Source organism: Ctenopharyngodon idella, chromosome 5 (assembly GCF_019924925.1).
Source record: "Ctenopharyngodon idella isolate HZGC_01 chromosome 5, HZGC01, whole genome shotgun sequence".
In the NCBI taxonomy this organism is placed as follows: Eukaryota; Metazoa; Chordata; class Actinopteri; order Cypriniformes; family Xenocyprididae; genus Ctenopharyngodon; species Ctenopharyngodon idella.
In genome coordinates, this window is record NC_067224.1 from 11613252 (window position 1) to 11640572 (window position 27321).

The 27321-nt window shown below is 35.9% G+C and overlaps 1 protein-coding gene across 8 annotated transcripts in view; it reads left to right on the forward strand.

Moving 5' to 3' along the window:
- Window positions 1-27321, forward strand: part of abr (ABR activator of RhoGEF and GTPase) — a 321977-nt gene that overhangs the window by 157107 nt on the left and 137549 nt on the right. For all 8 annotated transcript variants that reach the window (XR_007930235.1, XM_051893761.1, XM_051893759.1 and 5 more), the window contains 7 exons: window positions 1960-2012; window positions 4896-5036; window positions 10615-10736; window positions 12175-12343; window positions 14335-14457; window positions 17475-17550; window positions 26632-26736. Coding sequence is in view for 7 of the 8 variants with exons in the window: in XM_051893761.1 (XP_051749721.1) it covers window positions 1960-2012; window positions 4896-5036; window positions 10615-10736; window positions 12175-12343; window positions 14335-14457; window positions 17475-17550; window positions 26632-26736 (789 nt within the window). In the remaining variant the exon portion in view is untranslated. The remainder of the gene's footprint in view (window positions 1-1959; window positions 2013-4895; window positions 5037-10614; window positions 10737-12174; window positions 12344-14334; window positions 14458-17474; window positions 17551-26631; window positions 26737-27321) is intronic.

Sequence of the window (27321 nt, forward strand, 5' to 3'; positions counted from 1 at the left end):
AATTTAATAGAGTTAACCAATTTTACACGAAGAGCGCCATTTTTTCCCAAATTTCAGCATGATTACAAATGTGATATTGATTTTATACAACTCAAGTTTAATAAACAAGCAGTTTATATTAAGTGACTTACATTTTAGACACCAAATTGGTTGTTTCGCTCTATTTCGCCGACGAAAATAGTTCCAAAATCCACAGAATTGTTTTGCGTCTCTGAGCAACACTTCCTGAATGAATGCATCAGTCCTTTGAATAAATCAGTTGAATCTCAATGACTCGCTAATTAACAGGGACTTGCTGCCACCTCCTGGCGGGTTTAATTTCACATTTAATGTATCTTTTTATTTTATAAATAATTTCAAATAACAATATTTAACGTTTTATATTTTCAACATTTCAAAACATTATTTATTATTTATTTATTATCTGCAACTGCACTTGACTGATTAACTTTAATAAAGTTTAATCAATAGTTATATAGTTATACATTAGATTACAATTTCCTGAAAATCTCCTGTTTAAGCATTCATAAAAAACCTGAAAAGCACAGTTTATTTCATTTGTATGTTTATTCTGTTGTATTTATTTGTGCTATTACTCGTTATTTGATTATTTTTTTCCTATTTTATTACTTACTTTTTATTTGTCTAAAATTATTTACAAGTGAGTTTACAATTTATTTTTAAGTGAGTTATTCTAGTAGCTTTTGGTGTCATAACCTTATTTTATTAACTAGGCTTATTTTATAGGCCCATTTTCTTTTTTTTTCTTTTACTTTTTTTGTTGTTGTTGTTGTTGTTGTTGTTGTGGGGCCAGTGAAAATTTTGGCAGGGCAAGTAAAAATTTGAACCACTGGCCCAACCGGGCTAGTAGAAAAAATCCTTAGCGTTGAGCCCTGAAAGTGAACATTGGTTACTTAATTGATAAATGATACTGTAGTTTTTCCTTATAAATCTACTAGTACACCTCACTTCTCTCTTCCTCCTTAAACATTTCTGTCTCCACTCTCTCTCCAAAGTAATCCATCAGCCTTGCAGAGGCACATGGGAAATATGCCCTGTCAGTGAGCTTTGTTCTTTTGTGATGTGATATATAATCTATAATTAGATGAATTGAGTGTGAGTGAGTACGGACTGGTGGAAATCGTCATCCATTAGAGTGAAAGACAGCAGGACCACCACAGGAACCCATCATAACCCTGTCAGAAGATGAAGACGTGAGCGCAGAGGAGAATGTTGAGAGGTCTCCCACTAGTGCTGTCAAAGAAATGAGAGACAAAGCTCTTTCCTGAACATTGCTCACAGGAGGCCCTTGTCAAGAGTGTGTATGTCATTATACTTTTAACAGTTTAACAGTGCCCCTTGTAGGTACCTGGTACTTCTTGGAATGTTTTTAAGTTGCAAAGCAATATTATATTGATCATTTTTTTTATAGAAAAAAAACCCCGAAACCCCTCATTAAAGTTTGCAAATCTTCCTTTGGCTTGCATTGAATGTTTGTGAACAGTGATTGTGGTGTATAATTTTGCATAATGAATCATTTGCTGCTGCCTCCCTTTTCCTCTATGTTTAACATCTTTTTGACTATTGGATTGTGATTTATCTTTTCTTTCTTGCATCTAATTAACCAGATAACTGCATTTACAATGTTGCATTATGTGTTAATTCTCATATACCACAGGCAGAGAATGGAAAATTCCTGATAGTTGATTGCTGATAGTTTTCATTGTGCAGTGCTCAGAGATGCTGCTATTATCCCTAGTATCTGGCTACTCAGTCAGCTGTGTAATAGTTTGGGAAAGGGTATTTCTTCATTGTTTTTCTCTTTGGGTGTGTTTGGCATTTGGAGCATTTTTATGATTGAAAGTATGAGTGTTTTGTGAGTTCAGATCTTATACATCTTATAATATTCCATAACTTATGATCACTCTCTAATTCATTCTTTAATGTTTGTCTTTGCAGCTCTCCTCTACAAGCCTATTGACCGTGTCACTCGCAGCACTCTTGTCCTGCATGTGAGTCGCTCTCTTTCTAAAATATAAACATCTATTGATTGCATATGGTTCGATTTAAAATTGTAAGGTCACCATTACTAAGGCAAATGCACTGGCTTTTTTTTTTTTTCTGCAATCACACATGCATTCTCACAAAAACACTCAGATCCAGTTAGCTGTGACTTCAGGCCTGCCATTAATTTAAGCATGACAGAGCTTGCAGTGTTTCTAATAAATCTCTTTTTGTACTGTGTAAGAGAGTCTTATAGTTTAACCAGGTTAATATGAGTTCACTTCACTTTCATTGTAAATTCTGTAGAGATTTTAACTGCAGTCAATTAGAAAGAATGTGCTTTTTTGATCTGTTACCTTAAAAAATTGTCTTTTCATGTTCTGATCATTTGCATATTGTCTGTGATGACATTTAGCTGTTGTGGCGTTTATCTGGAACCTGTAATTAAGTGTTACTAAATTCTACTGTTTAAAGATCATTATATACATTAACTTACCAGTTTCAACATGTCAGACCTGCTTTTTTTTTTTTACAATTCCAGATGTCAGGTTTTGGTTTCCACCAAAAAAATATCTCATCAAAACTTGTAAAACCTGGACGAGAGATACTATAACCTATAACCCAAGAATCCTGTAAAAAAAAATGTATCATGTTTTCTATAAAAAAAAAAAAAAATATATATATATATATATATATATATATATTAAGTAGAACAACCAGGATATCCGCGGGGCATTAAAAAGCATTAAAAGTCATTAAATGGATTTTGCGAAAATTAAGGCCTTAAATGGCATTAAAAAGCATTACATTTTATTTCTACAGGCATTAAATTTTTTTAGATAGTTTTGAAAAATAATACTACCAGTTTATTTTGAATAAAGCCTAAATAATTAATAACTTTGATTTGCTGTTGCAAAATATGTACATTGGTGTGATACGCACACGGAACCAGTATGGTAATTGCCTCTGGCCGGTGCAAAATTGCCGTAACGCCAGTTTGGACAGCCACGGGCTGGGACACGGAGACGGAAGGCTGTATCAGTGTTGCCAACTTAACGCCTTTTCAGGCCCTTTTGCGATTTTTCTTCTAAGAAAGCGCGTTGTGACGAATATAGCGACTTGTTAACCTCATCTAGCTTCCGAGACCCACCGGTACTACAGCACGAGCGTGAGATCTTGCTTTCCTGCCGCAGGCGCACCTCTCTGGTTCAGCAGCGCATTCAGTTGAGAATGTGCGCTCTGTCAGAGAACAAATAAAATAGATACTATTGCTTCTAACCTGAGTGATCATTTTACGTGTACATATAGCCAAAATCACAGCAAATGTCTTTATCTTATGTGTATGGTGATTTTTGTCAGACAACGTCTCGATTATAAATCAGGATTTTAGTGCTTGTGTAACATGTCAGGGCTCGACATAAACGCTTGTCCATTAGTCCGGGATAAGTGTATTTTTTTGAAGGGGCAAGTGAAAGAGAATTTTACTTTCCCGGCTGGGCAAGGACCTGATTAAAACGTCAATACCAAAAAACAACAAAAAAAACAACAACAACAACTTGGGAATCACCAAAATGCCAGAATGACTCATTTTACTACATTTAGTGTAAGTGGCGATCAATAGTGGATAATAATAATCTGTATAATGTACTGACGGTAACAAGGTTGCGCTGTTGAGGCTCGCGCACCATCTCGAGGAGAAATGGAAACATGAGCGAAGCACACACAAAAAGAAACTCGGTTAAACATACTGCGGTAAATATTAAAAATGTGGAGTTTTTATAACTTGATACTGGTAAGCAAAATCACACGACCAAGAATGCTGTTTTCCTAAATAGGCTACCATCACGATTAAAAACGTGACACTGATTTCATACAACAGTTCGATTAACAAGTAGTTAATATTAAGTCACTTACATTTTAGAAGGAACATTGACTGTTTTTGTTCTATTTTAGCAGCAAAAAAAATAGTTTCAAACAAAGATCACAGCAGAACCAAAGCGCAACACTCAGCCTTGTTTTCTTTACTGAATGATTCAGCGTTTTGAACGAATCGGTTGAGTCAAAAATTAAATGACCCATTCATAAACAATTGCCTCATTCTTAATTGAATCAGCCATTGGAATGAATCGTTTGAATGAATGACTCAATGACTCACTCATTAAGACAGTTACTTGCTGCCACCTACTGGTGGTTTAGTTTCATTTTTAAAAGTATAATTTTCCCCCCAACATTTCTTATTTGTATTTTCGAAAAATATTTAACACAATCCCATAACATTATTTAATGCAGTTGTCATCTATCACAAATATGCAGATTTACACAATTATGTCAAAGCTGCAATATCCTGAAAGGATATTGCTTCAGAACAAATTTATATTTACACACAAAAAAAAAAAGACAAGCAATATATATGGCATTAAAAAATTTACAAATTGGCATTAAAAAGCATTAAATTAGATTTGATGAAACCTGTAGAAACCCTGAACAACTGTTTTCATCATTGATGGTAATAAAAAATATTTCTTGAACAGCAAATCAGCATATTAGAATGATTTCTGAAGGATCATGTGACACTGAAAACTGGAGTAATGGCTGCTGAAAATTCAGCTTTGCCATCACAGGCATAAATTACATTTTAAAACATTAAAATAGAAGAAAATTATTTTAAATTGCAATAATGTTTTACAGTATTACTGATCTTGCTGTATTTTTTGATCAAATAAATGCAGTCTTGGTGTGCACAAGAGACTTCTTTCAAAAACATTTTAAAAGTCTTACAAACCCCAAACTTTTGAACTGTATTGTAGGTTTATATATCATTTTTATTTTATTATCACTTTAAGAATACACATAAAACTCAGATACGTTGTCTTTTTGTTTTATTATTTCAGGATTTGTTGAAACACACCCCTAAGGATCATCCAGACTTCCCATTACTGCAGGATGCTCTGAGAATATCCCAGAACTTCTTGTCCAGCATCAATGAAGAGATTGACCCACGCAGGACTGCCGTGACCACACCAAAGGGAGAGGTGTGCGACTTTGTGTGTTTGTGCAACTTTGTTTGTTTGTGTGACAGGAAAAAGTATGAAGTATGCTGTATTTTTCATATACAGTCCTTTACTGTAAGTAACTCTTTAAGGCAGGTGAGGAATCAGTGCCTTTATAAGTGTGTTTTCACAGCTACTTTATTAATAGCATTTGATTCTTCTTCTTCTGGTATGTTTCCTTTCTTAGTTTTGGCTTGTGTGGGAATCAGGGTATCTTCCGTTCATTCGTTTTTTGATTTAATATTGAAATCAGAAAAATTAGAAAACTGTACTTTTTCTTTTTTTTCTTTTTTCATTTTTAAAAAGAAAACGAAAAAACAAAAAATTGGCTTGATTTTTCGTTTTTTCTTTCTGGGATTGGAAACGAATAATCAGCTTGAATATTCGATCTCTACATGTGGGCAGGAACGAAACGCCTCTTTCCGCTGATTGGTCAACCAGACATCAAACCATGCCGTCATCAGTTGTTCATCGGTTCCGCTCAACAGAATAAAAATCCCTCGCTCTACAGCTGTACTGATTCTTAACGCGTTTATTCTAAATTTAATCTCTTTCTCATCAAATGACCAGACTAGTGAATGGCTTGATGCAAATCGTATTGGTCAGGGCTTAATTCTGTGTAGACATAAATTCATCTACATGTGCAATATTAGTTTATCTCATAAATATTAATTTACTTTGCAGCTGCACACAACTACCCCCTAGCCTACAACTTTGGCACACTGTCTGTTTTATTTAACTGATCAACTATAAAAATCTAGCGAAGCTGCTTGACGCACTGGGCAGCGCAGAGCGAATGTACAATACATTGCAGTAAAGCGCAAAGTACCAGTATCGATTTAAGTGTAAATATGCAGCAGTCACAACTTTTGTTTTAGACAACATGGGATGAATTTGAAATGATATGACAGATAGGCTATGAAAAGATAGTTATTTTTGTATTTTACAGTCACACAGCATATTAGGCCTATTCTATTTTGAGTTTTTACCGAGTGATTCAATGGCCCAATAGATTATAGAGATCCACTTGATATTTATTCCTGAATGAATCAGTGTTTTGAACGAATCGGTTAAATAAATGACTCATTCATTAACACGATGACTTGCTGCCACCTACTGCCGACATTAATTTCATAATCCAAATATTGTTTCATTTTGTCATACATTTAATATTTCTGTATTCGAAATGTTGTTTAAAACATTAATCTCATTACATTATGCAATTGTAATTGATATGCATTTACTGCCCTCTCTGAGTAACATTATCTAACATCTCATTAAATAGATCTAAAAGCAACTTCAGATGCTGCTTCTTTGCCACCTCTGCAAGCCTTTGGTTGATACTCATTTAATTGGTAACAACCTATAGCGTCATATTATTCTAAGAACTTCACATTAAAGATGGCATACCTACAAATTTAATAAGATTAGGGAAAAAATCCTATATAAACTTTAAAAAAAATCCCCTAAAAATCAATTGCCCTTATGGTAAAGTTAATTTCTGACACCAACAGATGGCAATAAATAGGCTTATAAAAATACTCTTCATCTCTTTATTAGGGGCCAAGCACCGAAGGTGCGTAGGCACCTACTTTATCTGTTTGCGTTCTTTTTAACTATTATTATTATTCTTCCGTCTTCTTCTGCTCTGGAAGTCTATGGCAGCCCATAGAACTGCTTGCGGGAAAGTTGTGAAATTTCAGAAAATTCAGTTAGAAGACAGTCTGAACTGTGTAGCAAACCATAGCAAATTTGGAGTCTCTAACTCAATCCCTCTAGCGCCACCAGCTGTCCAAAGTTGCACACGTTTATGTTAATAACTTTTGAACCGTAAGGGTTAGAAACAAAATTCCTCTGATTCCTTAGGTCAAGATGAATCGATTGCAATTTTTCCGCCATTTTGAATTTTCTGAAAAACCCACTTTTTTTAACTCCTCCTAGGCCGTTACTCCGATTTTCACGAAAATTGAACCAGATCATCTTCAGACCATGCCGACAAAAAGTTATGGAATTCAAGTCGATTTCTCAAACCGCTTTCGAAAAACACGCGAATGAATTTAACGTAGCGCTTGTGAAAATAGACATAAGGCTGTATCTCCGCAACGCTTTATCATATTCAGACCAAACTTGGTACAAGTCATCACAAGCATGACCTGAGGCAACATGCAGCGTTTCAGCACAGTGCCACGTACTGGTCCGGAGATATGAAAAATTGGTATTTTAGCTCATAACTTCTGATGGGTTTGTCCAAAAATCATAAATTTGGTCTCGTTGGATTCGGGGCATGCCGAGTCGAATGATATCCAATTTTCCCATATCGGCCATTTTGACCGTTGCCATTTTGAATTTTGTGATTTAAAATTAGGTATTTTATGAACGCATTAACATATCGTTCCGAAACTCTGTATGGGTCATCAGCACGATGCCCTGAAGGAGCCTGAGAAGTTTCGGACCATCGCCACCTAGTGGAGAATTTTTTTATTTTTTTCATATGCTTATAACTTTTGATCTGGTTGACTTATTTTCACGGGAGTCATATCCTTAGACTCCTGAATCCTTGTCGAGTCCAACGATACCAAACATGCTAGGTTTTGACTTACGGTTTGTGCGGCATGGTGATTTAGCACTTAAAAAACGATTGCGAATATCTTCGAAACCGTTAGTCCGATCGAGATGAAACCAACATGGAACCTAAGCTGGTTAACTTAATGGTTTAGCCCAAATGTCAAAATTTTGATAGAAAGGGGCAAAAAAGTCAAAACAAAGTCGTCCATGGGTCATTTTTTATGATCTTATACATATAAATGTCTATAACTCCAAAACTAAATGAGATATTTGCACCAAATTTGATACACACATGTATGGGGTCACCCTGAGGACACATAAAAAAAATTGGTGGGATTGTGCCTCTTGATGGCATTATAAGTGAACAAAACATGAAATCTCCATTAACTACAATACAGTATTATGATATAAAATGCTATATTTTATGAATGCATTGATGTACCATTACGAAACTCAGGGTGTGCCATCGGCACCATGCTCTGAAGGTATATAATAGGTTTTGAGATAGCGCCTCCTTGTGGTCAAATGTTATAATGAAATTTTTTTAAAAATGCTAATAAATTTATATAAATGTGGCCTTTTTTAATGCGACTGATCTTAACTAATTCCGTGGGTCATGCGGAGAACATTGATGCCAATTTTGCCACCGTCAGCCAAACTTCCTGTCAGTCATTTTTGATTTTCTTTAAGAACATACTTTTTCGAACTCTTAAACCGTTTGTCCAATTTTCACCAAAATCGAATCGTATCATCTTTAGACCATGCTGGTAAAATGTTATGGATTTCGTGTTGATAGACGAAACCTTATTCATTTACCACAACAACAAATTAGAGGCTTGATGCCAAAATGACTCTTGAGGCTGTATCTCTGCAATGCTTTGACATATTGACACCAAACTTTGCGAGTGTCATTGTTACCTCACTCTGACCATACCTCATTAATTTAATCACAGTGCCACCTATTGGTCGGAAGTGATAAACCAGTAAATCTTTATTATTGCCTGTATTTGTGATTTTTCAGCTCTTTTGCCTAAAATGATCTTAATAGGTCTTTAATTGCTCACTGTTGCAGTTGGTCTGATGCTCCCAGCCGTGTTGGCTGGCTTCTTGTGCCTCTTTTGTGCTTGGCCCCGTAATTGCTGCTTGCAGCTATATTTGTTAGTGTTATTTCAGGGTTTTGATATCTTATAACTGAGAGAGCACTATAATGGCTATATTTAACACTATATTTATTTAACATTACGCCTAAAATTTAATTCGGCTGAGTTTTTTTTTTTTTTTTTTTTACTTTTTTTTAAATGTGTGAGAGCCTATTTCAAATTGGCATCTCAAACATGCTCACCAAGCTCAATCATGATGTCCAATTCCCATTACAATAAAGTCCATCTCTGAACTAATAGCACCACTTTGAGGAACTAATAACATGTAATATCTTTTCATATCTGTCATATTTCAAATTCATGCCATGTCCAAAACTCAGGGTGTTGTCTAAAACAAAAGTTTTGACTGCTGCATATTTACACTTAAATCGATAGACTACTGATTTGCGCTTTACTTCAATGTATTGTACATTCGCTCCGGCTGCCCAGTGCGTCTAGCAGCTTTGCCACACATATTTTTATAGTTGGTCAGTTAAATAAAACAGGCAGTGTGTCAAGTTACCTTGTAGGCTAGGGGGTAGTTTATGTGCAGCTCCAAAGTAAACTAATATTTATGAGAAAGAGATAAAATGTAGTTGCAATAAATGTGTTAAGAATCCGTACAGCTGTAGAGCGAGGGACTTTTATTCTGTTGAGCGGAACTGATAAACAACTGATGACGACATGGACGACATGGTTTGATGTCTGGTTAACCAATCATCCAATCCCAAAATGAAAAAATGAAAAATCAAGCCAATTTTATGTTTTTTCTTTTTCTTTTTAAAAATGAAAAAAAGTACTGTTTTCTCATTTTTCTGATTTCAATATTAAATCAAAAAACAAATAAACGGAAGATACCCTGATTTGTGGGCAGTCCACAGCAAAAAATCTGACCAAGACCACCTCACCCTGAGTCTGTTTTAAATCAATATATATATATAAAAAATCTATTTTTCCTTCTTAGTACCTGACTCATCAATTATTCAAAGAAATAATCATCAGATTAGTCAGTTATCAGAATAATGAGAAGTTGCAGCCATTTAGCATGGTATGATGCATAGTTGGAGGAATTAACTAGCTAGTTACGACTGCTTCCCGAAACTGTAGTAACTTTGTCGCACATCTGTCATTCGAACCACGTTGGTTCGGCAATATAGAACTGTCTTTAATGACGTCATGCAGGTGATGGAGATAAATGCTGTTAATTAACAGGAACTGACATACATACATACGCTTTGCATGCGGTTTGATCAGTAAGCAGCATTCTGCACAATAGATTTCAATCCAATAAAGCACCTTTGGGATGTGGTGGAATGGGAGATTCGCATCATGGGTGTGCAGCCGACAAATCTGCAGCAACTGCGTGATGCTATCATTTCAATATAGACCAAAATCTCAGAGGAATTTTCACCTTGCTGAATCTATGCCACGAAGAATTCGGGTAGTTCTGAATAGAATGGTCTATTTAAGTCCACATGTCATACTAACAGGAAACTCTTCTTATAACCACAGGTCAAGAGCTGTAGTTCCACCCACACAACTTGTAATGTTCTTCGCAACTATTTGTTGGAACTATGTTTTCGGGAAAAACTGAATTGTTGAATTGTAAAGAACTTGCAACCATAGTCAGCCATGTCAACCAACAATGCTTGTAGGAAACATACCCCTAACCAATAAGAAGACACTCACAACGTAAATGTAGGGAGGTGGAGAGAAAGTCTTTAATCATATCTATATAAAAGCGTACTATGTTTAAGTGTCAACCAGATTACTGTTACTGGATTAATATTATTGTATGTGTAACATGATATTGTATAGTAACATGATATCAATATTTTATTTTTTAAATATCACAGGCTCGTCAGCTGGTGAAGGATGGCTTCCTGGTGGAGGTGTCGGAGGGGACACGTAAACTTCGTCATGTCTTCCTCTTCACAGACCTTCTGCTCTGTGCCAAGATGAAAAAGACAGCAGTTGGGTATGAACATGGACACTTATACACTGAAAACAAATTGGTATAGGATTCACTTTGAATTTTCATTCAAGAAAATGCTCATAAATTTCACAAAATAATTACAAAGAAATGGAAAGTAACACATTGAATTAAACTACATTTTGAAGTAGAAAAACTGAAATTGTATTTTATTGAAAAATCTACTCCAATAATCTTTGTTTTATTTACAACTTTGAAACAACATTTTTACAGTTTATACAAACCCACTTTCTCTCTCAGTTATGTATTACCCACCCATGCTTACATCATACTACAGGCCGTTGTGTGTTTGGTGCCTGTAGATTAACTCAAAGTGTTTTGATTTACAAAGGTGCAATATCATTTGTCACAGTTTTTTTGTCATGGTTATGATGCCAAAGACAATTACAGTATATTGATTGATAGCTGTTGTTACTCTTGTGCAGCTACAGCCTTCCCAGAATAACACACATACTTAACACACACACTTATACATAGGCTGTGCCCGCAAGCTGACTTGCCTCACTGCCTTATCAGGCAATGACTTTACTGGCAGTATTTGCACTCGAAGATACCTCATGAAACTGATTTCGGACAGGCTTCTGAGGCAGAGTAATGGTTTAATGATCTACAACAAAATAGAGCAAGATTTGGTGATAACTAAGCAAATATAAATGTACGTTAACGCACAACCTGACCACCAACTGTGACTCTCAGATGCCATATTTATTTTTTAGCTCAACTGACACGGAATGGAACGCACAGGATTGTGGGATATCATAGGCAGCGAAGGATACATCTATGCTTCCTTCAAAAATCAATCAGATGAAGGTATCAGGAGTCAGGAAGTGAAGATAATGTTGTATTCGGATGTGCCTTGATGCCTTCCTACCTTGAAATGCATCCTACTATGGTAGCATTTTCAGCTTTCGAACACAGCCATAATCTACTTTGCCTCATATGCTCGGCATTATGGGACATTCAGTTCTGGGTCGTGACTGTAAAGTATTCAGCATGTCAATCAGACTGAATTAAGCAGGAGATGTTTTCAATTGGTTGTTAAGCATGATGATGAACAGATTATATTCCGCTGCAGAGCCATGCTGGGCATCATAATCATCTCACAATAAGAACGCATTATCAAGCATTTCTGCAGTGGAAACACATTTTGATCCCTGAAGTGTGCGTGTGTGTATACAATCTCCATAGTGAGTGCTTAGATTAATAGGTTACTTCAGTCTCAACAGAGCCATTTCCTGTCAGTACAGGAAGAAAATGACATTGTGAAGCATGTGTTTGCGAGCAGGAACGAATTATACACTTAATAGGTTGTCAATTTAATTTAGTGTGCTTATTTATAAAAATTAAAGCAATAAAAAATAACATAATAAATCAAGCTTTTATTTGACATTTAAGTATGTTTCTTTCTGTGTGTGTTTGTTAGGAGGCAACAGCAGTATGAGTGTAAATGGTACATCCCTCTGGCTGATGTGAGCTTCCAGACCCTGGATGACTCTGACTCTCTCCCTCACGTCCAGACACTCCCTGAGCACGAGATTGAGGAGATGAAGATCAAGATCTCTTCCATCAAAAGTGAGATCCAGAAAGAGAAGGTACGATCTAAAAGAGGACTTATGATAAAAACGAAGCTAAATGTTAGTGGCACTTGTTAAGACATTGCTTATGCTTAAGGTTGTAAATTTATCAAACCCTATATATTTGCAGTACAGTGCATGCATAACTATTTGCATGCATTAACTATTATGTTGATATTCTGATCAAATATTTTTCCAAGCACATTTTACCTATTGAAAGCCACATCATTCTTAATAATTACTATTAAGATAGTATATAATCATTAATTGGCAATATGTAATTGTTGATGAGGGCTTAAAGTGAAAAACATTTCAACCCCCTACGAAAACACTGAAGCTTGAGTCACCATTTGCTAGTACATTTTTTTATATTACTCACCAGACTTTTTTCATGGAATGCAAGAACAATACAACAATTTTCAATTCCCAACCATACTTTCATCACCTTTAAAGTATAAAAATATATCAAAATATTTTGACTTCAAAATATGTGTTGAGGATTGCTATAATTTGTTGTCTGGGCAACATAAAAAAAAAAAAAAAAAAACATCTTGACATGTTGTCATTCAGCTGTGTTCAATAAGTTCTTAACCTAATTATCAGTGTTTTCTAAAGGGTCATGTCAGACTCTGCTGTCTGCTTTGTAGGCCTCTGTTTGTAATTAGAGAGAAAGTGGATTTTTTTTTTTTTTTTTTTAACTGATGTTTGGCATAGGCGAAGCAGGTCACCGTGATGGTACAGCTCACACTTTAAATTGATTTTAGACCTCCCAATTCCATTGTTTAGCCAAGGTCACTACAGAACAGCAAGGCAGTGCCTCACACACAGAGGAAAGATGACACCCAGACTCTTAGCCTCGGTAACGTGGCTGACTCCACAGTGTGAACGGGTTTGTATATGCTAGCTGACATTGAGAGAATTCCCCTCTGAGAGCGCTCACTTCTGGGATTGTTGAATCTTCTCTTCTGGGATTTCCTTCTGCTCAGAGCAATTACTGCACCACAGAGTCATGTAGCCCATTACATTGTGTCAAGATTCCGAATTTGTTAACTTTCATTTTTATTCAGTCTTTCAAGTGCAATATATTCGTAGACTAATGTAGGGAATAGTGAATGAGGTTATAGGGGGCGATTTCGAACACAACCTTGTGTTCGATGTAAAGCGCCGCTGTAGGCCGATCGGTGTATGACATCAAAGTACAGTTAGAGCGATTTGACAGCAGACGGAGCCGTCTGCTCTCTAATCGCTCTCGTTGTACTTCGATGTCATACGGTCTGCGCTGTGCCGCTTGAAGTTGAACACACCTAGTGACTTGCTGCCACCCATTGGTGGTTTTAATTTCATTTTTTTAAATTAAAACATTAAAACATAAATTTATATTTCTCTATTAAATTTTTTATGCAGTTGTAATTGCAGTAAATGCATTCGTGCCACCTCTACATTACATTTAACAAGGAAAAAAAGGCTCCTGAAAATCAATTTAAGGGGGCAAATATTAGCCTTAATGGGAAAGTTAATTTCTGTCACTGCCCTGTAGGTGATATCACATATAAATTATATAAGCAAAGTTAAACGCGACATTTACTATAAATCAAATATAATTAATGTTTATGCATCACACTTGTAAATTTACTTTTTTTTTTACAGTTTTTTTTCCTGCTTGGTTTGTGTGCACTGCTACGTTACTCAAGACTTGCTGAAAGGGACTTGAGCAGGGGATTTTAATCTGTACCAATTACTTGTGAAACTATTGGTTTCTTCATTAACTCAGTTCTGAGAGTAATAAGATGGAAAAATAGGGCTAAATCAGAGCAGGAAGTTTCTCCGATTGAAATGCAGATTACTGATTACAGTGATGATCGCTGATGAGGTGATGAGATGATCGCATGCTGACTGCTGAGTGTGTTATCTGAGAATCTAGAAAACACATTGACACGTCTCAGTTATATTTTGTGCATATTAAGTGCATGTTTAATGTTCTAATATCAGATTGATTTGTGTGTGAACAGAAAGCACAGAAGGGTCAGAGTCGTAACGTGGATCGTCTCAGGAAGAAGATGAATGAGCAGGAGTCGTGTCTGCTATTACACTCCCCCACCATCCCATTCCGCATCCACAACAAACACGGCAAGGTACCACATCGCACAACAGTCTGATTTACAACACGTTTTTTGTGAGAAGATAGTGTGATGTTTATTTGACATGATCTCTCAGATATTCTATCTCTTTAACTCTTGATACACATGACACATGAATGTTTTCCACTTAAATGTTGTGCTTCTGCTGTTTATAGCTTTCCAGTAGAGGGAGCCATTGTTATTTTTTAAAGCAGAGGTCTTCAACCCTGCTCCTGGGGACCCACTCAGTACGTTTACATGGACAACAATATTCTGATATTAACACGATTAAGACAATACTCTGATTAAGAAACTACCATGTAAACAGCGATTTTTAATTATCTTAATCCGGCTAAAGTCATACTCGAAGTAAACACAAATCGAATTAAGACAGGTGGAGTATTCCTATTTTAGTCACATTATCGGAGTGCATTATAGACATGTACACACCTTAACCATACTATTAACGTCATGTGGAAGTTTTCGCCGCATTTTGCGACAGGACACATAATACACGCACGGCAGTGGTCAACCGTTTGATGGCAAATAAGAGAGCAAGCTTCAAGCAAGAAGCCACAAATCAAATTCATCTCACCTCATCTCTCATCCAGTATTTCTGTTTGTCGCGGTGGCATGAATGAAATGTTGCTGAATGAAAGTACAGAGGAGGCCTGTTTAGGCTGGAGAATTTGTATCCACCGTCCTCTGTTTACAGAGCCCTGCACATGACAGGGAAAATAAATAGTAGTCTAAATTCACAATAAATTGTGCATGATTTATAAATCGAGGGAACGAATGAGTAAATTGTGCGCACAATTTATTTATTTTCTTGCATGTCATATGCGGGGCTCCGTATCTATTTGCACGTATAGCATGTCAAGTAATTAACTGCACTTGAAGCTTTCGTAAAATTAAAAATGAAACTGTATATGGTACCATAACGAAGACGTACTGTGTGGTGATATGTGAAAAGGACGTAGGACGGCGTGCCATGGGGACGTAATGACATTTGCCATTAATTGATCTATGTTCTATAACATGTAAAATGGCAACATGAAAGGAATATTCTAAAAGCAACTCATGTAAACACCTTAATCATAATATTGTCTTATTCAAAATAAGGTCAATAATTAGATGACTGCTTTCCATGTAAACGGAGGCTGCGTTTACACTGGCACAAAAAAATCCGCTCTTTTGCTCACATCTGACACAGATCGGAATTTGTTGCACACGTGTAAACACAAAAATCCACACGAGAGCCGATTTTTTTCGCATCCGATCTGTGCCACTTCCAAATGTGGTTTTAAATCAGATACATATCCGATCTCTGGACATGCGACCTACGTCTAAACACACATATCCGATTCCCATTGGAATTCCAAACCACCAGAAGGCGAGGGCGAGACCTTTGCTCACTAAAAGGTAGCTTTAATGTTGTATTATGAAGCAGACGTGCACGCACACACAAATTCAGCAGCTGAATTTCAACCTCTGGCTCCCGGTAAATTTAAAATAGACCACCATGTGTGTGTTTTTGTTTTGTTTTAATAAACCAAAAGCTTCACTGGGTAGGCTATACTCATTCTCTCGTGTGCGCTCTCTTCGCTCGCTCTCTCGTTATCATTCATTCATGTAAATGTAATCTTACCTGCTACTTTATTTCACTTCAGAATTTTATATCTAACGACTGTAGATAAAATATCAAACGCAAATTACCTTTATTTTCCGGTTTATATTCGTTCAGTCAGAATACGCGCTGCAAATCATCCATGACACTGACAACTGTTAACTTATCTATTCTGGCAGGAAATCATGGCCACCCGACGTGAAATATATAAATAATTTTAATAGCACAGCCATTCAAAACGCGAGGGTCTACCATGTGCATGTAAAGCTATCAATGACAATCATTTTGAGTGGGAATTAATGTAAACACAGATATCGGATACCAGTCGCGCCTAAAGTGAATGTAAACACACTGGCCAAAAAATCGGATATGGTCAAAAGATCGGATCTGTGCATTTAGACTAGTCACTGTCCTGCAGAGTTTAGTAACTTTAGTAACTCCTAATCAAACACACCTGGACCAGCTAATCAAACTTCAGGATTGCTTGAGAATACACATGGGCTGCATTTACACTGCAATTCTTAATGCACAAATCCGATCTTTTGACCATATCCAATTTTTTGGCCAGTGTGTTTACATTCACTTTAGACGTGACTGGTATCTGATATCTGTGTTTACATTACTTCCTGCCCCAAAATGATTGTCATTGATAGTTTTACATGCACATAGCAGACTCTCGGGTTTTGAATGGCCGTGCTATTAAAATTATTTATATATTTCATGTCGAGTGGCTATGATTACCTGTCAGAATGGACAAGTTAACAGCTGTCAGTGTCATGGATGTATTGCAGCGTGAATTCTGACTGAACGAATATAAACCGGAAAATAAAGGTAATTTGCGTTTGATATTTTATCTACAGTTATCAGTTTTAGAATGCCATTTTTTTTAATGAATTCGAGCGAGCTAGGGAGAGAGCAGCTACAGAGCTTTTGGCTTATAAGAAAAACAACACGGCGGTCTCTTTTAAATTAACCGGGCAAAGGTTGAAATTCAGCTGCTGAATGTATGTGTGCGCGCACTTTCTTTCTAGAAAAATAGATAACGTTAAACATATATCCCACCTCAATAATAAAGCTGCGAATTTTTAGTGTGAGTGCATACAAGCACGTCTGCTTCATAATAAAACATAAAAGCTACCTTTTAGTGAGCAAACGTGCCGTATCGGATTTAAAACCACATTTGGAAGTGGCTCAGATTGGATGCGAAAAAATCTGATTTTTGTGTTTATACGTGTGCAACTAATTCCGATCTGTGTCAGATGTGAGCAAAAGATCGAATTTTTTTGTGCCAGTGTAAACGCAGCCATGTAGACGTGATGGTTGGAAATAAACTTTGCAGGATAGTGGGTCCTAAGAGCAGGGTTGAAGACCTATGCTTTAACTCACTGTCTCTTTCTCTCTCCAGAACCACCTGTTCCTGCTGTCCTCAGATTATGAGAGGTCAGAATGGAGGGAAAGCATTCAGAAACTGCTGAAGAAAGGTAAAATGACTTGTTATATTAAAAAAGATCAGATTATTCTCCCATACAATATCAAATCATCATTACAAAATTACACAATCCATCCTTCCTGAATTGGCCTTCTATGGAAGCATATGGGTAGCAATTTTCAATTTGAAATATAATATGCAAAATGGCAATGCAATATGTAAAATGGCAATGCATTTCTGTATTTAAATTTACATTTTCCATATGTGCAACGTTTGGAGCAAAATGATAATTCAAATTCAATAATATAATTCACATTTGCTATTTCCTACACTACTTTTAACATATAATTTAAATATATATTTTAATGTTTTATAAGTTGCAAAATTAAAAAGAAAACGTATTACAGAAATGATTATATATGTTTAACATGTTCAAGCAAAAATTTTAGCAAAATTATCATTTAGATGTTATTTTTCTTAATTGCATTTACACTCACAGTTAAGACACTTGCGATTGCATTTGAATTATATGTCCCGTAATGAATGTAGCAAAATTCAGTGTGGATTTGAAAATGCATTCCGAGCCGATCACGTCCCCACCCTGTCAATCATTGCGTCAAGGCGGGGCCAGGTGATGGAAACATGGCGGCAGCACAGATATCAAGAGCGAGGCATTTACAGGCAAATGAAATGGAGCAAGAACAGAGAGATGTCAATGTTCCTGCAGATTATGCGCTTCTGTCAGTCATACAGCCAGTACATAATTAGAACCATAGATATTTATGGTTAGAACGCTTCACAGAGAATGCGCCTGGCGTTCGTTCACCTTATCATGAGTGGGGTGGTGTTGAAGCGCTGAAAAGTGGCGCCGCAAATGAGCGGTGCTTTGCAGCAGGTTGCTTTACTCATAGAAATAATCTTAGACAAGCTGTCTGAGATTATTGTTTGCTCTATCAGTATGGTTGTATGTTTTTCTCTTTTTATTGTTCTGGTTGTTGTTTATGCATCAATTATGTGTAGTCCATCTGGATGCTAATGAGTGTTATTTATAATAATAATTTCTATTCCCAAAAATAATTCTGATGTTTAAACCCATCTTTCAAACACTAGAAAGCACCCCGCCCAGACCATGTCTAATGCTCCTAAAATTCATTCTGGTGATGTCTTAATTTCTCTCTTTTCTATTTTAGAAACATTTTGGACAGCTACACAGAGTAGGGTCATTCTTCTGGGTCACAGGCACAGCAACAAATTACATAGGCATATTTCTTCTTTTTTTTTTTTTTAATCTTTTTTTTCTTCTATGCATCCATTTAATTTTACATCATTTTATATATTCATTTTTTATTTAAAACTTCTCAACTGCTAATGTTTTTTGACATTTTACAAAAGCTATCATGCCACAAAACTCCAGTTCCAGCACATCCCAAATGCACTCTGCTGGACTGAGATCTGGTGACTGTGTAGGCCATTTGAGTATAGTGAACTCATTAGCCGCTTTTCCACTGTCGGGCCAGTGCGAGCCAGGGCTTTCATCGGGCCAGGTTAGGCTAATAGCCCCGGACTTGTAGCACCGAGCCCAAAATCACGCTGCATTTCCACCGTCGGGCCAGAAGCTCCGCAGCGCTTCACTAAAACCCGCCTGTAACACACCTCTCTGGAACAACGTCACACAAACCCGTCATCACAAACAAATGGAAGTTTTATCAGAAAAATAATCAGAAAGAAATCACTGGAAACTATTGAGATCGTAAAGTGAACATGATAAAAGCAGGCATTTGTTGGCATTTTGTTGTTTACTTAATTAATTTGTGTCAAAATTAAACATTAGTCACAGAAATAAAGTGGTATTTACTGTTATTTCACAAAAGAAAGAGGACACACGCACTTGTTCAGTCGCGTCTGTTTCTGTTTATTTGTAGTCATGTTATTTGTAGTCATATGTTTACATCACATTTACAAAGAATGATAATTTCTACAAATTTTCCACCAAAAATATGACCTGAGGAGCTTTAGCACTCTCTCCAGTGACAGTCCCAACTAGTGTTGTCACGGTACCAAAATTCCAGTAGTCGGTACCAATACCTTGAAAATTTTACGGTTCTCTGTACCAATTTCGGTACCACAGCAAAATCTGTTGGAACTATTTTACTATTTTATATAGCCTATTTTAAAAACATATTAAATATGATTTGGAGCATGTGTGTATGTTTGTGTGTGTATATATAGGCTACCTCAATGAAATAAATTTTGAAAAAAAAAAAAAATGCTTAAACATCCATTTTGTACTGTTGAAAAAACTAGCATATGCTGGTTAAGGTAGGTTTTGAAGCTGGTATGCTGGTTTGAGCTGGTTTATGCTGGTCAAGTGCTGGTCCTACACTGTAAAATGTAATAAGTTGACTTTATTTAGAAAAAGTGAGGAAACCGATTGCCTTAATTTTCAAGTAAGCTGAACTAAAAAATATAAGTTAAGACAAAAAGCAACAACAGATCTTAGGCAAAACATTATTTATTGCTCACCAATTTTCTTCAGACACTACAATGTACCAAACAATGCCATTCTGGCACCCTTAAATTCTAAACATTTTTCATTAATGTAACAATATGCATTACAAATCATGACTGATGAATAAACCAATAATACTAACAGTCTTTTGACAAGAAACTGAATAGCTGACCATGAAACAAAAATCAATGTTAGCTTAATTTTGACAGTTTAAACTTTGGCAGGTGACAATTTAACACTTTAATTAAAAAGAATGTTGACTTTAGTGCAGCCGCAAGATTAAAGAGATAGTTCACAAAAAAAATGAAATTTTCTCATCATTTACTCACCCTCATGACGTCACAAACCCATAAGACTTTGGTTAGACTTTGAAACATTAATGAAGATATTTTTAATGAAATCTGAGAGGTTTCTGTCCCTCCAACTGAAAGTCCAGGTAACCAAAACTTAAAAGATCCAGAACGTTTTCCAGCCTGTTTTCTTTAAAAATATCTAAATTTGTGTTTGAAAGACTAACCAAAGTCAAACAACATGAGAGTGAAAAACTGATGACAGAATTTACATTTTTGGGTGAACTAAGTCTTTAACGATCTCAAACAGCCTTTGCTTACATCAACAGAAGGGTTTTAAGTGAATGTAGGTTTGGTTTCAGAGAATTGTGTCCAAGGGAAAGAAAAACTCCAAATTTGGCACATATCAACCCAAAAATTAGTCACATGGCACCTGGAAGGTTTTCAAGTTCATCCATGACAATGGCTCAGTCTAGAATAATGCTGTGCATGAAGACTCCAAATGTAGTTCTTGTGGAGGAAGAATCCTGGCTGTCTTCTGTTATCACGGTCAGAATCCCGAAGAAGGGTGTCACAATCACAGTCCTAATAAAAGGAACAGCAATATCACAATTCTGGTTACATTACAATTTAAAATCACAAATGTACATATAACAAAGTACCAGGTCTACGTACAACTAACAGAGATTAATTATGGTTGTTATAGGGATAGTTCACCCAAAAATGAAAATCCTCATTAATTACTCACCCTCATGTTGTTCCACACCTGTAAGACCTTCGTTCATCTTCGGAACACAAATTAAGATATTTTTGATGAAATCCAAGAGCTTTCTGACCCCTCCATAGACAGCAATTTAATTACTACTTTCAAGGTCCAGAAAGGTACTAAAGACATTGTTAAAATAGTCCATGTGACTGCAGTGGTTCAACCTTAATGTTATGAAGCGACGAGAATACTTTTTGTGCAGAAAAACAAAACAAAAATAACGACTTTATTCAACAATCTCTTCTCTTCCCTGTCAGTCTCCTACTCTGTTGACATAGCAAACACAGTCCACAGCTTCCGTGTTCTACATCAGAATGCCAGCTCAGTGTTGGCCGACTCCTGCATCAGCATCACACACGCGTCATGCTGCTCACGTGAACAGCGTCAGCCAATACTGAGCCGGCATTCTGACATAGAACCTGGAAGCACTGAACGTAAACAGCGTAGGAGAATGAAATGGAAGAAAAGAAATTGTTGAATAAAGTCGTTATTTTTGTTTTGTTTTTGTGCACAAAAAGTATTCTCGTCTCTTCATAACATTAAGGTTGAACCACTGCAGTCACATGACTGTTTTAACAATGTCTTTAGTACCTTTCTGGACCTTGAAAGTGATGATTATATTGCTGTCTATGGACGAGTCATATACCTCTCGTATTTCATCAAAAATATCTTAATTTGTGTTCTGAAGATAAACGAAGGTCTTACGGGGTGTAGAACGACATGAGGGTGAGTAATTAATGACAGAAACTTCATTTTTAGGTGAACTAACCCTTTAAAGTATTGTCTGGTAGATAGACAAAATAAAAATAAAAAATAACTGTATAATGATGACAGAATTTGCATTTAACAAAATGCTGGATAAAAAAAAAGAAAAGAAAAAAAAAAAGAAATGAAACAAATGCAGAGTTTGTATTTCTGATCCAAGATAAGAGAGTTAAATGAAGCATATTGAATGCCTATATGTAATGTATGTGTGGGGAATTATAGTTTATAATGAAATATACAGAGAAAGTTACCTGTCAGCAATGTTTAAACAAATCAGAGGTTTTTTCTCCAAGAATGAGAGGAAGGCCATGAAGAACTGTGCACTTAGCAGTGATGACAGTGCTGTGAAAAAAAATAAAAAATTTGAATGAAATATCAAATGAGCGAAAAAATCTAATATAAAAAATTCAGTGACATCAGTGCCCTGATAAATTACAACATCGAATGAAATATAAAATTGAGCTAATACAGTAACAGATTTTTGATTAAGAGAGAAGCATTGACAAGCTTATCATAGATTTAATTTGCGCAAGAAACTCTCTTTTCAACTGCCACTTTCTTTGTTGCACAAATTTCCAGAAATCAAGCTGCAAGCTGATAAAGCGCTGAGAAGAATTCTTGATTGAGGCTTCTGATTGTGATGTGATTGAACTCTGCATTGATCTGTGACAGGGAAAATAAAAGTCAAATGTACATTGGGTTCACAGTTAGTGTGTTCAAGGCATACTTGTTTATTTTGTATCAACATGTTTAGAATGATTTCTTGTTAAATACCCCTTCAATGAATTAAATAACTTGAATGAACACAAACAGTCAGTGTGAAGGCATGGAATTGGACTAGTTCTGGTGCAGCTTCCATGTTTTAAGCGACATTGCTTCAGTAGTAGAGCTCTATTTTCAAAAGAAAAATACAGCAGGCTACTTACATTTCCAATGCATATCTGATTCCACAAAACAGATCCTGCAAATTAAGAAAAATAGCCTTATGTTAATCTACATGTCTCGTTCCACAAAACAAGCTCTGAAAATTAAGAAAATAATTCTTACTATATAGATTTAAATATTAATTACGAACCACTGTGTAGTCTTCAAACATTTTAATCTTAAGAAATCTAAAATAAAAAAAACAAACAAATTATAACATCCCTGTACAACACACCTAAACTAGCATCCAAATATAAATCAGTAGAGTAATTAGTAAAGTTTTCCCCAGTCTACATTGTACACATAATAAAAATATCTAAAACATAAAAAACGTTCCTTTATTCAAAACATGCAGCCAAAGACCAGTAACTTGCAAATGCTAACTGCTAATTTCAATTAGCACAATCAAACACAACTCAACGATTTCAATAATATAACATCATACCCAGTGTCACTGTGTAAGTTATTTAATCTGATTATATTACACTATCGATTAATGTATATTAAACAATTCAGAAATTTTAAAATATGACAAACAAGCACCAACTCACCGTTCCATGTGCTTTTTCCCTTCAGAATACGTTGCAAATCGACTCCACCTACAGGTAGAACTGCGCTTGACCACTCTAAAAATTCGTACTACTCATTATTTTAAGTAGAGGATAATTGAAAATAATTGAGTTTAATATCTTTCAGTTCTAAAAAGTTGTCTTTACTTAGTTAAACTCAGTAAGGTCAACAAACTAACTCAAAATAAGTAAAAATCACTTAATTTTATTAGTAAGATCATCAGTTACATGCTGGTCCTATGCTGGTGCTGGTCCTAAGCTGGTCCTGGACCAGCTCAAACCAGCATACCAGCTTCAAAACCTACCTTACCAGCATGTGATGGTTTTTTCAACAGGGGTAATAGACGTGCGTGTTTATTTTAGCTATTCCGTCAGTGAAACAACACACTACAGCCTGTAAAACTATTAAATAAATATCAGTAAATAATGGTAATCTAAATAATAAGAAAGTTAAATATTATTTAAAAAACATTCTTTTTTTTTTTTATTTCCACGCAAACATGCGTCATATAGCCTACCGCTCTGCTCTTTGAGAGGGATGTGGGACACGAGCAGGAAAGAGACAATTTCTCTTTAATAATATCTTCATGTTATCTCCTGATGTTACAAGCAACTGACACTTGTTGTAAAAGGTCTGAAGAGCGAGTTTTATCCTCCGCAGGGGCAAGACATTTAGGCTATGTTTGATTTTGCGCTGCCAGAAAAAAGTGAAAGTAAAAATCACCAACGTGTGTGAAACACGCTATACAAATAAACTTGACGCGCCTTATAAAGTCTAATAACAAGCACAAACTGTGTTAAATAGAAATTGACGTGCAAGCAAAAAGGTTTCTGTCCTACAGTGTTTTTTCTACTTTACCACAGTAAAGAATGTGAACTCATCACTCGTGTCATATCCAAGTAAATGCTGCCACAGCCCTATCAGCGGGTACCGATTCTCGGTACTACCGGTACTACAGAAATGCGGGTATCATCACATTTTCAAAATTTCAGTTCCGACTTGGTACCAAAGTACCGGTACTTTTGACAACACTAGTCCCAACAGTTATATTTTCAGTCTGAGAAACAGGAATCCCGAAAAACTGTAGTTGCTTTATTTTATGAAATATGCTGAACTAAATATGGATATCAGACAGTCCGTTAAGAGACGAGACGTGCTGACAGATAAAATAAATACATGATTGTGATAGCCTACATATATGATTTGTCTGATTTCAAGCCGTCGTATTTACCATGTTTACTATGGTAATAGCGCGCATAGTCTTGGTGATTAGAATCCACATCGGATCACAAACAGAAGTTATTTCAAACACTTGCTGCTGTCTGAAAGTGAGTTTTGAGCTAAAATGTTTTTAAAAGTCTTTAATGCTGATGTTAGCTGGTAACCTATGTAATCATCCATGGCGCCTCCGTCTCCACACACAGATAAACTCCGCCTTTGTTCGTAACCACTCCCTCAAGCCCGAGCTGGCCCACTTTGGACCAAGGTATTCGGCGGGCCGAGAAACCCTGGCCGTTGGCCCCGAGGAAGCCCCGGCGAGGCACAATCAAGCCCCAGAAGTGACAGTGGAATCGTGACTGGCCCTGGCACTCTCTAGCACTTTAGGCCCAACAGTGGAAACGCGGCTATTGTCATGTTCAAGAAACCAGTTTGAGATGATTTGAGGTTTGTGACATGGTGCATTATCCTGCTGGAAGTAGCTATCAGAAAATGGTACACTGTGGTCATAAAGGGATGGACATGGTCAGCAACAATACATGGTCAGCAAAAAGGGATGGACATGGTCAGCAACAATCAGGTATGCTGTGAGGTTTAAATGATGCTCAATTGGTACTAAAGGGCGCAAACTGTGCCAATAAAATATCCAACACACCACCAGCACCTGTTCACATCAGACCAAAGTGTTTTCTAAGGTATGAAAGATGGGTTTAGACATCACCAGAGTTATTTTTGGGAACAAAAATTGTTGTTATTATTATTATTATTATTATTAGAAATACCACTCAGCATCCAGATGGACTACACATCGTATTATTATCCACTTTATCTGCCTGTTAATATCGCCAACACCTGGCCCCGCCTTGACACAATGATTGACAGGACAGGGCGGGGACGTGATTGGCTCAGAATGCATTTTCAAATCCACATTGAATTTTGCTACATTCATTGCAGGACATTTAATGAAAATGCAAACGCAAGTGTCTTAACTGTGAGTGTAAATGCAATTAAGAAACATAACATTTAAATGATAATTTTGCTAAAATTTTTGCTTGAACATGTTAAACATATATAATCATTTCTGTGATACATTTTCATTTGAATTTTGCGACTTATAAATCGTTAAAATTTATGTTTAAGTTATGTGTTAAAAGTAGTGTAGGAAATAGCAAATGTAAATTATATTATTGAATTTGAATTATCATTTTGCTCCAAACATTGCACATATGGTATGGAAAATGTAAATTTAAATACAGAGATGCATTGCCATTTTACATATTGCATTGCTATTTTGCATGTTACATTTCAAATTGAAAATTGCTACCCATTATGCTTCCATATTCACAAAGTGTTCACAAAGCTGTTTACTTTTTAAATAATTATTCATTTTTTTATTGTATGTTTTATAATTATTTTTTAATATAAGACCAGTTGCATATAGTAATGGTTTTTCTTTGCTTTTTTTTTTTTTTTTCTTCATTAAGAGCCATAAAAAATGTTGCATTTCATGTTTAAATGAATTACCAACGGTCTTACCAAAGGCTTCTTTGTCATACAAGTGAGCTTCAAATAATGTGTTGGGCATTAGGGGGATTTGGGGTCATAATGTTTCTTGAAAATGATCCTGAAAATGTTCTACCTTTCTATAGACATCCTGAACGTTCAACACAGCAGTGTTATTTTAGTATTATTACATTATTATACATTATATACATTATTATTATTATTATTTATATTTTTAGTTATGTTATGTGCTTGTCTTTTTTTTTTTTCCTTTTTATATTATTATTTAAATGTAATTTTTTTTTTTTATTTCAGTTTTAATTTTAGTTCAGTTTTAGTCTATTTCCAGTTAGTAATTTCAGTGATTCAACTTAAACTTATTTCAGATATTTGCCAAGGCAACATTTTTAATTTTCGTTTAGTGTAGGTTTTTCGTCTAATACTTTTTTTTTTTTTTTTTTTTAGCTTTATTTCAATGAACAGAAATGTTTTAATAGTCTTAGTTGTAGTAAGCAATAATAAAACCGATGTGTAGCGCTCACTGTGTGTGTGTGTGTGTGTGTGTGTGTGTGTGTATGTGTGTTTCAGACCTGCAGCCATGTGTGTTGAGTTCAGTAGAACTGCAAGTGTTAACCGGCTCCTGCTTCAAACTCAGAACTGTCCACAACATTCCCGTCACCAGCAACAAAGATGGTAAGAGACACACATTTTCAAATTTTTTCTTCTCTGCTCTCTGATACAGTGCTTAGCTTCAGTTATATCTAGAGGGGACAAATGCAAATGCTGTCTGAATATGTCAGTGATATCAATTTCAGTTGTTTCCAGAAATACGTTTAGTTGTGTTATTAGTTTTTCATATATCTCATTTGTCTGAGATATTTATCCTCTATTCCAGTGTTTCTTTCCCTTCTGTTTCCAGTTAGATGCCTTCAGCTCCTCATCACAATAGTTTTTATTTATATTTATTATCCCAGTTTCTTCATTCCTCTCTTTCTCTTTCCATCACAGTTCTCTTTTCCAAGTCCAATTGGGTTTTTCAGAAATCTAGGTTACAATCTGGTTCTATTCTACTGATAACCTGTGCCATGTAGAAGCTGCTTTTATTCACTTCTGGGCAGGGAAGATTTTCTGAACTTGGTTGTTTGTATTTGTGTGGACTTTGTTTTGATTTGGATGACATTAAAGCCATCTTTCCAGCACCTCCCACATACAACCCCAGTCAGCAGAGCTGGAGTCTGTCACTATCAAAAGGGCAACACTTCCTCAATGTTGCTGTAC